Raw genomic sequence first — 15,561 nt, forward strand, 5'->3', positions numbered from 1 at the left:
GAAGGCTATCAGTTCAAGACTCATATTTGTCAGGAGTAGATCCGGCCTGGCTTAGTTTCTTATGATTATGTTATTGAGAAGACATTGTATAAGTTAGAAGGAACTGTAACTAGTTGCTTACCTTTTTATTTCCCTTCTTTGGAGATCTGGTTGTAACCTTTACCCTTTTTTGATCTACCTTCCGCACACGTTTGTAGATTATATTTCCGCTATACTCTATAATTGTCTTTTGATTTGGTACTTGTTATTCCGCACTCTGATGTTCTTTGTGATCCTTTTGTGATCATTTTTTTTTAACTTTTATTATTAGATTACTTGAATACCATAAATTGTTCTTGCTTTTGATTATATTATTGTGCTAAATGGATATGATCGTTCCTAAACTGGATCTGTTGGGTTGTGGATCACTCCCGAGTAACCCAGATAGGGTACCCCCTGGGTGGATTTAGGGCGGGATGTGACAGACAGTGTATCCAAGTAAGGGGCATCACTGTCAATATCCATAGGCTCTGAGTCATACACCGAATCTTCAACTATGAGGGCCCACAAGTCTCTTCTTCCACTACTCCAGGTCTTCAGACCTACAAACACCAACGGATCCGGGCCAGGGTCAGGGTTAGGAAAGGGCTGGAGAAATCAGGCTTCATAGAACCGATCGAGTGCCCGACATGGCTAGCAAACATAGTCATGGTCAAAAAAGCAAACGGGAAGTGGATGATGTGCACCGATTACATAGACCTTAACAAAGCTTGCTTGAAAGACTGCTACCCATTACCAAGAATTGATTTACTCATTGATGCAATGGCTGTCCACGAAGTTCTCAGTTTCATGGATGCATATTCTGGGTACAACCAAATTTTTATGAGCCGGGATGACGAAAGACATACCTCGTTCATGACCGACCGGGAGAGTTACTTTTACTGAGTGATGCCATTCGGTTTAAAGAACGCCGGGGTAACCTACCAGAGGGCCATAAACAAAATTTTCAAAGAACAGATCAGGAGAAACATGGAGGTATACGTTGATGATATGCTCGTGAAAAGCTTGGCTCGGGCCAATCATTTGACAAATTTGGAGGAAGCGTTCGATGTGCTACGAACCTACCAAATGCATCTGAACCCGGACAAGTGTGCGTTCGGAGTCTCATCAGGAAAGTTTCTCGGTTTCATGGTATCTCAAAGGGGGATCGAGACAAATCCCAAAAAAATACAAGCTTTGATAGACATGCAACCTCGTAGAACTATAAAGAATATCCAATGTTTGACCGGGAGAGTGGCCGCTCTAAATCGATTCATTTCTTGAGCGGGGGAAAAATGTAACTCTTTTTTCAAAGCACTCAAAGCCACATTGACTCAAAACATGTGGACTAAGGAGTGCTAGCAAGCTTTTGAAGACCTCAAGAAGTCACTCGGGACTACTGCCGTCTTAGCTCGGCCAGTTACCGGGGAGAATCTTACCCTCTATCTAGCTGTATCACCAACCGCGGTAAGCGCAGTACTGGTCAAGGGAGAGACGACCCAAAATCCGGTCTACTATGTGAGCCATGTGCTCATTGATGCAGAGACTAGATACCCGGACGTCGACAAGCAAGCCTTAGCCCTATTGGTAGCCTCGTGTAAGCTAATGCCGTATTTTCAGGCACACCAGATTACTGTCCTGACCAACTTCCCGCAGAAAAATATCTTGCACAGACCAGACGTAGCTGGAAGGATGGTCGGTTGGACAGTCGAACTTAGTGAATATCAAAATTGAGTTCAAGCCAAGGACTACCATCAAAACTTAGGTCCTAGTAGACTTCATCGTGGAAAACAGTGTCCCTCAGACAATAAATTTTGATCCGATCTACCTACTGATACCGAAGACCTATGGTTACTACATGTGGATGGCTTAAGCAGTAGTTCGGGATCGGGGGCAAGGTCTAACTCTTTAAAGCCCGGTGGTTTTACAATCAGCTATGCACTAAGGTTCAACTTCACAGCCTCTAACAATGAGGCCGAATACGAAGATGTACTAGCCGGCTTAGGAGTGGCTCTGGCACTAAGAGCACGAGACTTGGAAATCAGAAGCGATTCACAATTGGTTGTAAATTAAATCAAAGGGGAATATAATGCAAAGGATGATCGGACGGCAAAATACCTTGCGATGGTCGGGCAACATCAGAAGGCATTTAATCGGGTAATTTTTAAACAAATACCCTGAAATGAAGAAGCCAACAAACTATCATGACTCTCCACAGCCAAGTACAAAATCCTAGATTCGGCAGTTTACATAAAAGAACTAGACTTCTCGTCGATTGGGCTACTTTTTTGTGTGAATATTACTTTTGAAGTAATCATTACATTTGAAAAAAGAAAAAGAGAGAGAGAGAGAGACTGTTTGAGGGACAATCAATTATTCTCTTATTCTTTCTCCATTTTTTATTCTCTCTCTGTTTTTTTTTTTAATTGAAATTATGATCTCTCCTTTTTTATTATTTTTTTGCTATTTTTTTATTTGATTTTTATATTGTGAATTGAATATTTAGCATTTGTAAAGTAACCAATTAACTACCATGATTCATTTGGTTTGCATTTAGCCTTCTACTATTGAAATCATCTTTTTTTTCTTCTCCCTCTTTAATGTTGATTTTGTAAGATTTTTTTAATAAAAAATATTAAATAAAACTAAAAATATTTTATAAGATATTTATTTGTTAGTTATCCTTTTGTTTTATTTATTTATTTATAAATAATTTACTTACATTTTTGTAAGGGTAAAAATTTCATTATAATGATTGCCTATATTTTTAATATGTAAGGGTCATGTCTAAACATGAAAATATAATTTAAAGGTGTGATTTTTATTGGGTCTCACATCGTCCAATACAATATGTGGTGAAAAAATATTAGTGCTCCCTTTTGATGGAGAAATGATCTAAAACTCTCATTATGCGGCCCCCAATGTTGAATCTTTGACTCCACCCCTGATCGTTTAGATCGAACCAGATCCCATATACACACACATCTTAAATAAGACAGTTTTTCCAGAGACCAAAACATACTCTATCATTGAGAAATTAGGCTGAACATGCACATTACTTTTCCATAGAAAATCCAATCCATCCGAACTACCTACGGAATTAAATCTAGAGAGTCTAAAACATAAGAATTGTCATGGGTCTTCCGAACTCACGACAATTCCAGCTTAGGGTTTTCACTTTTCATGGCGTCCTGTGGGCTTCAGACTTGAGAGTCAGAGCCCACTGTTTGAAAATCAGAATCTTCCTCCATGACATCAACAGTAATACGAGTTCGTTCTTTGTGTGCTTCTTGACGAATAAATTGCACGGGCGAAGAAGCTGACACCATATTAGCATCACGCAATACTGGGAAAGTGCCATCAGTAGAGTCCATCATGCAGATCAGTAGTGTGGATTATAGGCAAACGCCAAGCCGGTGGAAGAGACATGGGTTTGCCATGTGGCAAAAGCGATGGTGTAGTAGTGTGCCCGAATGCAAATGCTGAGAAACTTGGTTAGCTATGGAAAGGGCAGGAGTAGTTGGGTGTTCACGTAAGTTGTAACGTGTTATCTGGTTAGGAGGACCAGAATGCATGTCAGCCTTTGATGCTTCAGGTATAGAAGAACCGCATTGCATTCCCAGATAAGTCACGTGTTCCAGTAACCGTTCCCTCACGTGTGGTTGCTGCTGCAGTTACACTAACCGGTTCAAGTTTCGATCTGACGCATTGCATCCGCAGCTGCTGGACCATAAGTTTCAATCTAGATAGTAAGCTATACTGTGCATGCAGCACCCAAGTAAATAGGAGTTCGGATCAGCTACCCGTCGGGAGTGCACTATGTGCTCCCTGATGGCTTTACCACCATAAATACAGGGGGACCCAGGGGTTGGGTGATGGGATTTTTTTTTTAATATTTTATTATTTTTTACCTATGGGTCCCACAGGATTTGTGATGGTAAAATCATAATAGAACACAAAGTGCTTCCCTGACGGGGTGATGATCCAGATTCTAAAGAACTCCTAGCTTAGACGAAAGTCACGCTCCCTTAGCGGAAGTTTTTGGTAATGTCAGTGACTTGGTGACGCCGACAACACTCCTTAAGCAAAACTTTTTACTAATGGAGGGTTAGTAGGATGGTTGGAAATTTGACTTATCAGTGGAGAGGTCGTGGGTTCATAACCGGACAAAAATATTTCTTATAAAATATAACAATTTTTACTTAAAAAAAGAAAATGGCAAAGACAATTGTGTCATTGTGTGATTCAATCAAATCCAAATTTCAGTGAATCACAAAACCAACCTCCACGCCTTTCAAATAAATGCTTCCATACATGGCAGCAACGTGCAAGCCATTCTTGAAGGAAAAATAGCAATAACTAGTTTCTATATTCTGTCCTTCGTTGAATTATGAGAAGACTTTATTCCGGAATATAGAAAGTATCGCTTATCTATACATTAAAGCACGTGGAATAATTTTGAGTTGTAAACTAAGACACGTAAGCATGCCGAATGGAATTAATTTCATAGATAAACATAGTATTGAGTGGAAGTGTAAAACTCTTCCACCCACGTTATTAGAAGCTTAACCTAAAAGCATATATTCGCGTTTATAGGCTTTAAGGTTACTTGTATTTAGTATTTACCCAAAAAAGAGGCTACTTAATGGTTAAGGATCTCTATCTATTTTATTTTATTTATTTATTTATGAAAACTTAATAGTTAAGTATATGTGTACATAAAATACATCTGATAAATTCCTCAAGTAGAGTCAAAGTTTCAAAAATTTTGGTCAACAGAATCATGTAGACTAGGTTAAGTTGGAAAAATAATGAGATTAATTGATAACTTAGGCTCTTTTTGGTATCAATTCTCATTCTCTATTATGCCTATTTAAAATAAATAAGTACAAGAATTCATTTTTGGTCAAGAATGAAAAATGGTTTGGTGAATTTTATCGAAAATAAATTATGAAATGAAAAATAAGTTTGATGTCAAGATAAAAAATTGTTAAAAATGATAGTAAACAAGTGAGAAAAGAAGGAAAAAGTATGGTTGTTATAAAAGAATGTGTATTGACTATTTTACCCTCATCTTACTTATAGAACTTTAAGTAAACTTACACAAATGAAGATAATGAAATTCTCATCATAATCCATAATGGACAAAAAGTTCATTATGAATTTTGGAGGTTTTTCTATTATTTTAAATAAAAATAAAATTCATAATAGATGCCAAACAATTTAAAATAATGAAAATTTCTCATAAATGACAATGATAATTGATATCAAAAAGAGCCTTAGTAAGGTATCAGTACAAAATTAGTATAGAAAAATGATATGATATGATATAATTTCCGTATGAAAATAGTACGATATATATGACCATCATATGACATGGAAAAAATATCGATATAACAATTCAGTACAGTTTCGAAAATTCGGAGCACTGTCTTAATTTTTTTTTTTTTTTTGCAAACAGAAGACTTTATTAAAGAGAAAAACCATGATTACAACCTAGAGAAAAAAGCTCAAATAACATTAACCAGCTAATATAAGAAGGGACAATCCTAAACCACAACCTTACTATGCCAAATTCAAAACCGTTATTTTAACCATATTGTGGTCTTTATTTTTCTGGGTTTTGGTAAGAGATTGACACCCTTAGCTATGATGGAGACATGGAAATTTCAATTTCAATATGAGCATCATAAATATATATCTAATAATTTTACAAATAACATCTTATAATACTAAATACCTTCGTCAATTCATGGAAAAATACTAACAATGAAACAAGAAATTAAAAATACTTCACTGCTAGTTACAGAAACTGAGTCTTGGATAAGTTCAAAGAAGCCCCAGCTAATTCTTTTTCAGGGAAAGTAGTGTTTGTTCAGGCATTACATTATGAGTGCATGGAAAATAAATCTTCCCGTTTTCAACATGGATCAAACAACTTCCTTCCACCCAAACGGAACAATCATTAACAACCCCATTCGGATTACTTCTTTTTCTGTTCAAGTCATCAGAAAACCAACCATCTATAGAAATTCTGAGATTCTGGTTCACAGAAAGAAGTAAATCATAAGGTCTTTATTCCCTTAGGTTTCAATTTCCATTGTATCACTCAGTTTCCTCTCATACCTTTAATGTGGAATTTCAACTAACCCATCTAACAAGTCTTGTTTAAAAGAGCATTTCTTGTAGGCAACTGAGCAGATATATATTCTTCATCTTTTTGACTTTCTTTCAGTAGAATCTAATCCCTTTTCTACTACTTCTCAAGCCTATAAATGTCTTGGTTCAGCTTAAACATGAGAGATAAGAAATTGAATTAAGAGAGTCTTTACTGTGTAAATCTGTTTTCATGGCTTCTTCATGTTGTTTCCCAGACATATGGGCATGGATTCATAACCTCCCACCAACTGCTCAGTGGCCAAAAAAATCTATGTCCATATGCTTATGTACCTCAGGATCAATACAGCCATCCCTCAATTTCTCTGTAATCAATAGCAACCTTCCACGCTCATTAATATCTTTTACCATCTTCGCCGATTTCAAGCTTCCAGTTACCCTCTGGAGCTCCAGAGCATTTGAGCTCAATACTAGGGCCTCAGATGTAGTAGATGAAGGCATCATTTCCGGTCTCTTCCGTAATTTTGTTACTGATATCCTTAAATATGGTCCCTGCCATAATACTGCCTTTCTCAGAATTCCTGCCATAAGTACCATTGACAATTTCAAAGACATATTCAATCTTTCATTCCTCACTCTCACTCTGCTCATTTGCATCTATGAAGCTCCCCATGAAGTCCGATCAGGATGCTTAAGCACTCTTAAGAATCATTTAGCAAGTCATTCCAGAGAAGCTTCAAAGCTACTTATGAGACTCCTTGGCTCTAACATAGAAGAGCAATGGATGAGATCTTTAAACCTTGCAATCACCAACTGGGTCTTAGAGCTCCGAGAGTCCAACAACTTCCTAGTCACACCATCTCCCCTGTTTTCTTATGCAATGTCAACATCTGGGATGTGGAAAGTTCAATTATATTGCCCACTCATAGCCATGAAACTTGAAAATTCAAGCAATGCGTTGAGTGACGAACGGGTGAACTTCTCACTGAAGTACCACCATCTGGAGGGTGTAATCCAATTTGCTCACAAAGTCGTGGTTCAACGCAATTGTGTTGATGTAATGGTCAACACAGATAACATAAGGTTGGTGTTCTTTTTTACTTTCCTTGAATTTGGTTTCACATCTCTTTTATATACTTTTCCAAGTTGGTTCTCAACTGATGCAATAAATTAATAGTTTTTCATTCACATTATGTGGCAAGTTCAGTAACAGATACACATCTTGGTTCAGTTCTACATTATCTCTATGCTTTCCAGAATGATAATTGTTCAGATGTGACAAGCATGTGCTGACATATTGCTGGGTTCACACACTATTTTCATGCTTTTTACTTTTGGGCATATAGCTGTAATATTTTACATTCATTTCACTGAATAGGTTTGATGTGTTCCGATTGGTGTCTGAAACACTAATGGCTGAGAGAGGAGCTGGAGCAGCAGAGAAGCACTTCCCTTCACGGATATCTTTGAAGCTCACTCCAACTTTCCAGAGCAGTGTGCTATCTGTATCAGTGGGCAAATCATCACAAAATCCCACACATGAGTTTGGCATAGAAAAGACAATAGAAGGCCAATTTGATGCTCCTACCAATTTTGGACTCAACATATCAGTTGCAGAGAGTACGGCTGTGACCTTGAAGCCATGGAAATTCGAACAGTCTGTAATTGGAGACACTGCAAATTTGAATTGGTTCCTACACGACAGTGCAGATGGAAGAGAAGTCTTCTCTTCAAAGCCCTCAAAGTTTGCATTGGCTCAACCAAGGGCCTGGTTCAAGAACCGATACTCCAAAGCTGACAGGCCTTTCACCAAGGATGGTGGGGTTATTTTTGCAGGAGATGAGTATGGAGATAGTGTGTGGTGGAAGTTGGATAAAGGAGTGACTGGGAAGACTATGGAGTGGGAGATTAAAGGGCAGATATGGTTAACATACTGGCCAAATAAATATAGAACATCATATAATGAAACCAGGAGATCAGAATTTAGAGAGATCCTCAATCTTCAGTTATAGTTTGATATGAGAACTCTAGATTCCCTTGGTTGCTTTGGTGATCTCTACATCAGTCTAAATATCTGTGTTATAGAATAGAAGTATTGTTACCATCACAACTGCAGTGAATGGCAGGTATTTAGCTGGGACACGACCAGGTTGAGTGGGAGGCTTCGGAGTTTCCAGGAGGCCTAGAGGAGCTTGTTCAGAAGTATGCAGGAGCTCATGTGTGTTATAAATTGAATTGGGTGTTTTTTCTTGTTTGGCTTCTTGGTTAGGAGGGAATGGCCTCCTTTGTAGGAATCTCCTCCCCTTATCAGGGTTCTAGGAGATCACCTCCTTTGTGTCTTCTTTCTTTCTAATACAAAGCAATTAATTATCAAAAGAAAGAAATACCGAAGTGAATGCGTAATCAAGATCTCAATAGTAAAGGATAGAGTTCAGAGACACAATCCATACCATCCAACACATTCTCGTTGTATTAATTATCAAAAGAAAGAAATACCGTAGTGAATGTGTAATCAAGAGCTCAATAGTAAAGGACAGGGTTCAGAGACACAATACATACCATCCAACACATTCTCATTTGTTCGAATCTAAAGGAGTATCAAAATCAAATTTGATATTTGAACTGAACTAGTATAAGCAATCTTTGGAGACTAATTATTTTGGAAAGGATTTGCTGCCAGGCGGGGAAAGCACCATAGTTGTCAAGGCATCGCCTGGATGTCCAGGTGTCACCTTGGTTTTCTCCGCCCACTTGCATGCCTTGTTGTCTTCACAACTATGACCAGCACAGGGCCAATGGAAACATGCACACAGACATCCAAGGGGATTGGATGGGATTGGATTATCATTCACTACCCCAAATGAGAGGGCCCAGGGGACACTGTTGCAGACCAACAGTTGAAAGAGTTCCAGGAAGAAGAAAACAGAGAGAAGAATTAAGAAAGATTGGGAGAATACTTCATTCCTTTCGGTATGGTATGCATATACATTTATATTGTGTGTTACTCAAGATAGAATATACTAGGTTACTCAGGATAGAATATGCTAGAAGCGGTTATCACAATTCACATGCTGTAGTCACATGGTGTAGTCGCTGAAGAAGGCAGGCTGTTTGGCTACACGCGTGCTTCGACGTGGAGGGCCTGATGGAGTGATTGCTGATGTGGCAACTCCCATACGCTGAGTTGTATCATTCCCTTCTCCATCTGACAGAACCTTGTCCTCAAGGTTAAATGTGGGAAAAGACCTCTCAAAGTCGGATAAGTCCAGCCAGGTTGCGTCTTCAAGTGGAAGACCAGTCCATTGAATTAAAATCTGGCATACGGCACTACCTTGACGCAGAATTCGACGTTTCTGGATAACTGCAGTTGGTGTTAACTCTTGTGGAGGGAGGGTCGGTGGCACAGAAGTCAGGGGAGGAATGCCAACGCAGGGATTGAGCACAGAGGCGTGAAAAACTGGATGGATCTGAGAATCAAGGGGAAGAGCGAGAAGATAGGCGACTTTACCCACACGCTCGGTAACCTGAAAGGGTCCATAGTAACGCTTTCCCAGTCTTGTGATTCAGACGGCAAGCAACTGTCTGCTGGCGATAGGGACGAAGCCGGACATAGAGCCAGTCGCCTACAGCGAAAGCATGATCCCGACGGTGTTTATTGGCCTGCAGTTTCATGCGTTCCTGGGCTTTCAACAGATTGTGCCGTAGATCAATGAGTCACGGTTCTGCAACTCGTCGTCGACCGTAGCATTTGAGGAAGAGCATGGAAGGTAACGTGTCACAGTGGGAGGTTCACGGCCGTAGAGTGCTTGAAAAGGTGAAGTCTGGATAGCAGAGTGATAAGCTGTATTGTAAGAATACTCTGCCCAACTGAGAAACCTTGCCCAGCGATGAGGATAATCGAAACGAAGCAGCGAAGATACATCTCCAAGGTCCGGTTGACTACCTCGGTTTGGCCATCGGTCTGGGGATGGTAGGCGGTGCTGAGGGCTAAAGTTGTGCCATGGAGACGATGCAACTCCTTCCAGAAACCATTGAGAAACAGAGGGTTGCGATCACTCACAATGGATTGTGGAATTCCATGGTGACGAACAACTTCGGTCATGAATGTCTCTGCAATGATGTAGCTAGTGAAATCAGTGGCGAGGGGGCTGAAATGGGCCGACTTTGTCAAACGATCTACCACTACCATGATCGCTGTTTTGCCCTGAGAAGGTGGCAACCCAATGATGAAATCCATGGAGATTTCCTCCCAAACCTTTTCTGGAATTGGCAGTGGCTGGAGAAAGTCCGGTTGGGAAAGTTGGGGGAGTTTTGTGTTGCTGACAAACTTGACAATGAGCTACAAATTGACGGGTATCTTTGGCCATTCCCAACCACCAGACGTTCGCCGAGAGTCTCTTCAATGTACGGACATATCCAGCGTGACCTCCGACCGTTGAGGCATGGTTTTCGTGGAGAAATTTTTGCATAAGGATGAATTGGATGGTAAGACCAACCTGTTGTTTCTCAGCAAAAATCCGTTACGAAATAGAAATTTAGAATCAGTGTTGCCTTGGTTGTGTAGGTTGTGGATGATCTGTTGAAGCTCACCAGAGGTCTTAGTCTCTTCACTAAGTTGCTGCAACAATTCTGAGTGAGGAGTTACGGTGATCAGAGTATAAAGAGTAGACTCTGGATGTCTAGAGAGGGCATCTGCACCTTGGTTCTCTCGGCCAGGACGGTATTGAATGTCAAAGTCAAACCCAAGGAGTTTAGTTAGCCAAAAATGTTGATCAGGGGTCTGAATAATTTGGGTAGTCAATTCCTTCAAGCTTCTCTGATCAGTGCGAATAACAAAATGACTTCCCAAAAGATATTGTCGCCACTTCGCTACTGCCTGTGTGATAGCATACATTTCACGTGCATAAGTTGAGGAAGCCTGCATCTTTGGAGATAATTTGCGACTGTAGAAAGCAATAGGGCGCCCCTGTTGGGAGAGGATGGCACCAATTCCAGAACCAGAGGCATCTGTTTCCAGCATAAACGGTTCTTGAAAATTTGGTAAGGCCAATACAGGTGCTGTTACCAATTTAGACTGCAAGGTGTGGAAAGCCTCTGTTGCAACAGAAGTCCAGATATATTCGCCTTTGCGTAGAAGAGTGGTTAGTGGTGCAGCTAAACTTGCATAGCTCTGAATAAACCTGCGATAATAACCTGTTAAGCCTAAAAATCCCCGTACCTTTTTGATATTCGTCGGAAGTGGCCAGGATACAATTGCCTCAATCTTGCGTGGATCAACGGCAAGCCCTCGTCGGGAGATGATGTGGCCGAGATATTCAACTTCCTCAGTTCCGAATACACACTTGCTCTGTTTGGCAAATAGTTGGTTCTGTTTGAGAATTTCATGGATAATTTGAAGATGACTGAGATGGTCCGTCCAACTTGTACTGTAGATGAGTAAATCATCAAAGAAAATTAGGATAAATTGTCGAAGATACGGCCGGAATAGGTGATTCATGGTGGCCTGAAAAGTTGACGGAGCGTTGGTGAGGCCGAACGGCATGACAAGAAATTCGTAGTGCCCTTCATGTGTGCGAAAAGCTGTTTTCTCGATGTCGGCAACATTGACGCGGATCTGATGATAGCCAGATCATAAGTTGAGTTTTGAGAAGAATTTTGATCCATGAAGCTCGTCAAAGAGTTCGTCCGCTGTGGGAATGGGAAATCGATCTTTGATGGTTATTGCGTTGAGGGCTCTGTAATCCACGCAGAAGCGCCAGGTACCGTCGTGTTTCTTGACGAGAAGAACTGGTGAGGAATAAGGACTTATGCTGGAGCGGATGATACCTGTGCTCAGCATCGCTGTGACCTGTTTCTCGATCTCGCTCTTCTGGAAGTGAGGGTACCGATAGGGTTTGACTTTAACAGGGTGAACTCCAGGTTGAAGATGAATAATATGTTCGTGAGCCCGAACTGGTGGCAGCCCAAGAGGTTCTTGAAAAATTTCAAAATATTGATCTAATAAGGGTTGAAGCCCGTGGGGTGAATCACGTGTGGGCCTAGATGCATAACCCTCCAATTCAAGTTTGTATAAGGCTTCATACTCATGGGCTGCAATGAGTTTTCGAAGCCCATGAAACTGTAGTTGCATTGGAACGTCTTCAGTAGCCCTTGTCAACATCACTCTTCGATCATCTTGTTGAAATTGCATTGTCATGCGTTGATAATCAAAAGTAATGGGTCCCCGTTCAGCCATCCACTGTACCCCTAAGATGAGATCAGCACCATAGATGGGCAACACGTGGGCTTCAAGGAGCGATGCATAACCCTGAAGGGTAAGATTGATATTGCGAATAATGCCTTCGCATGACATGCGGTTTCCATCTCCCACCACTACGGATATGTTACGAGAAACCTCAACCGTCAGATTTAGGTTTCGAGCCATCTCACTTCTGATGAAATTATGGGTGCTCCCACCGTCAACGAGGACTTGAACGGAGCGTCCCAAAATTGTGCCGGTCATCCGTAATGTGGTTGGTGAATGGACGCCCATCATTGAAAATAATTCATGAACTGGTTCCTCATCTGGATCAGCTACATAAACTGGATCGGAAGTCACCACAGCGGTCTCCTCTAGTTCTTCATCTTCTTCAAATTCTAATAAATAGAGATGTCGTGATTTGCATCGGTGTCCCTGAGTAAAAGGCTCATCACAGTTGTAACAGAGTCCTTTTTCTCTTCTAGCTTGCATCTTTGCCGGCGTGAGTCTTTTGATTGGTAGAGCATTGGTAGATGGAAGCGCCTTGTGAAACACCGGTGGAGTGGGCAATAGAGGAGGTTTTGTGGAAATGGGAAGTATTTGAGAATAATTCCTTCGCCCTTCCAGCAGCTTATGCTCATACAACCGAGCAAGTCCCACAGTTTCTGCCATATCTCAGGTCTGGCCGCCATAACTTCATGTCTAATATCAGTTTTCAGGCCTGAGACAAAGCAACTTACCAGAAAATCGGTAGGTAGTCCGGTGATCTGATTTGCAAGCGCTTTGTATCGTGATTGATATTCTGCTACTGTCGTGATCTGAGTGAGTTTAGCCAGTGTTGCTCGAGGATCGTCAAATGGTGTTGGATCGAATCTTCGAACTATCGCCATTTTAAACGCCTCCCATGATGAAAACATACCAGATTTATACATCCACTGGTACCACTGTAGTGCGTCACCGTCCATATGGAAGGAAGAGATTCGTAATCGCTGTTCATCAGGCGTGAAGTGATAATCGAAAAATTGCTCTGCCTTGAACGTCCAGCCGGTGGGATCTATTCCATTGAAACGAGGAAAATTCAGTCGGATGGTTCGAGTTTGAATCGATCCAGGCGCCGGTGGTGATGATATTTTTGAAGAAGTCCCTGATCGATTATGTGATTCAGGCGTGGATGGTATTCGTAGTGCTTGTTCAATCTTCCCATCGATTGCAGTCAAACGCAATACTACTTCAGAGAGTGTCATCCTCTGTTCAGTGAGAGTTTCATGTTGAGCGTTCACCACCGTCTGCAACGCAGTGAGTTTCTCCCCTTGCTCTGCTGTCGTAGCACTCACTTGTTTTATTGTTTCATCGAGTTGTCCCATTCTTGTCCTCTCCGTCATCGATCCGGCAGGTCGGACCAATGTTGCAGACCAACAGTTGAAAGAGTTCCAGGAAGAAGAAAACAGAGAGAAGAATTAAGAAAGATTGGGAGAATACTTCATTCCTTTCGGTATGGTATGCATATACATTTATATTGTGTGTTACTCAAGATAGAATATACTAGGTTACTCAGGATAGAATATGCTAGAAGCGGTTATCACAATTCACATGCTGTAGTCACATGGTGTAGTTGCTGAAGAACGCAGGCTGTTTGGCTACATTCGTGCTTCGACGTGGAGGGCCTGATGGAGTGATTGCTGATGTGGCAACTCCCATACGCTGAGTTGTATCAGACACTGCCAGCTCCCTCATCCTTCCCCCCCCCCCCCTCTTCTTTTTTTCCCCCTTTTTTCTTTTAACGGTTTGAGGTTTCTAAGATCCGCCGGTGGGCATTCTGAGATCAGAAGCGACTCAAACCCAAGCATGGTTTTAGGTTTCAATGTCATTATTAGTCACAGGTTCTTGGCCAACACCGACAAAGATCTAACAGGATTCAGCCAGAATTGGACATAAATTTAGAAATGAACAATTTTTTGGTGGACAAAATCAACCAAAATATTGGTATAAAAGTCTACAACAATACTGCCGCGTATTAACTGATATGAAACCGATCCCAAGAACTAAGGCTGCGGTTGGTAGTCAAGAAAAAAGAAAAGAAAACTTTAAAAAATTTTGAAATTTGAGGAGAGAGAGACACACAGTAGACAATCATTGCATCATAATTATTTGTCTCATTCAAAATTTTCTTTTCCCTGGCTACCAAACATAGCCTATATGTTCGACTTTGGTAACCAAATCTAATTGATGCCTTATCAACCTAATCAATCCCCACATTCTTCCAGGCTTGTCTGACTGCCAAAGGTCCAAATTCTTGTTTCCATATCTAACCTAGACAACGAGAAATCCAAGAACAGCTATGAGTAAACTCAGGGTCATTCCTACAAGTTGATTTTGAATCTCCTGTGAAGAAATATCCAAATTCTGAATGTTCATTCTCTCTTCTCCCAGAAATGGTCAAATCAACTTTTGGTGGATGCCATACCAATTTGAAAATTTCAAACTCGATACAACAGATCAAATTTCAAGGCATATCCTTTATTTGAATCAAGCATCTCAAATAGGGTTTAGTCCTACCTAAAGGTAGAATCTAGACAGATACAAACCAGCCTCACTTGGGACAACTGGACCAAGTCAAACCAGACCAACTGGTCTATGAGAAGGGCCAAACAAAGGATAAAAATGCTGTTGACATGAAGACTAGCGCGAACAGTGTAATAGCTTTGGATCTTAATGAGAAAATTATTAGAAGATTTGATGGGACCCATTGCATTTGCAACTTTGGAAGGCTGAAGAGTGAAGACTTTATTAGGTTTTATTTAGTCGTTTCTTAAGTTTCTAAAAGTTTGTTTCTATTTTGTTATTGCTGAGGTATTGACTAAATAACTTAGCCAAGGTCCAGTTTCTATTTTTGGGTGACCACATCTTTTCTCTGTCTATGTATATGTAATTAGCTATTCTCAATAGGCATCAAATGAATTATTTATTTTTTAGCTAAAACATCATTTTATTAAATTAAGAATAAAAAATATAAAAAAAAGTAAAAAATTACACTTTTAGAGCACGATCCCTGCCTACTACCTCACACCCTTGATATTCCAAAAGAATATCATCCTAAAACATTTTAAGTTTGATTGTTCATCCTACTGTTTTCTCTCTCCAACAAGAGTCGATCAATTCTTGCAAATTCTTCAAAAGCAATCTCCCTT

The 15,561-nt window shown here is 40.5% G+C and overlaps 2 protein-coding genes across 2 annotated transcripts; one reads left to right on the forward strand and one right to left on the reverse strand.

The window, feature by feature from the left end:
* Window positions 1-6,338: 6,338 nt before the first annotated feature.
* On the forward strand, window positions 6,339-8,480 carry LOC149023994 (neuronal PAS domain protein). The gene is made up of 2 exons (XM_089144407.1): window positions 6,339-7,218; window positions 7,514-8,480. Exons 1-2 carry the CDS (start codon window positions 6,368-6,370, stop codon window positions 8,145-8,147), a joined length of 1,485 nt encoding a protein of 494 aa, XP_089000533.1. The 5' UTR covers window positions 6,339-6,367; the 3' UTR covers window positions 8,148-8,480.
* Window positions 8,481-9,212: 732 nt separating this feature from the next.
* Window positions 9,213-13,755, reverse strand: LOC149023995 (uncharacterized). The gene is made up of 6 exons (XM_089143394.1): window positions 13,114-13,755; window positions 11,861-12,808; window positions 10,726-11,749; window positions 10,513-10,631; window positions 10,079-10,411; window positions 9,213-9,659 (listed from the first exon to the last, which is right to left on the reverse strand). Exons 1-6 carry the CDS (start codon window positions 13,753-13,755, stop codon window positions 9,213-9,215), a joined length of 3,513 nt encoding a protein of 1,170 aa, XP_088999520.1.
* Window positions 13,756-15,561: the final 1,806 nt, after the last annotated feature.

The sequence above is a fragment of the Hakea prostrata genome, chromosome 2 (assembly GCF_041222555.1).
Source record: "Hakea prostrata isolate BN-2017 chromosome 2, UWA_Hpros_2, whole genome shotgun sequence".
NCBI lineage: Eukaryota > Viridiplantae > Streptophyta > Magnoliopsida > Proteales > Proteaceae > Hakea > Hakea prostrata.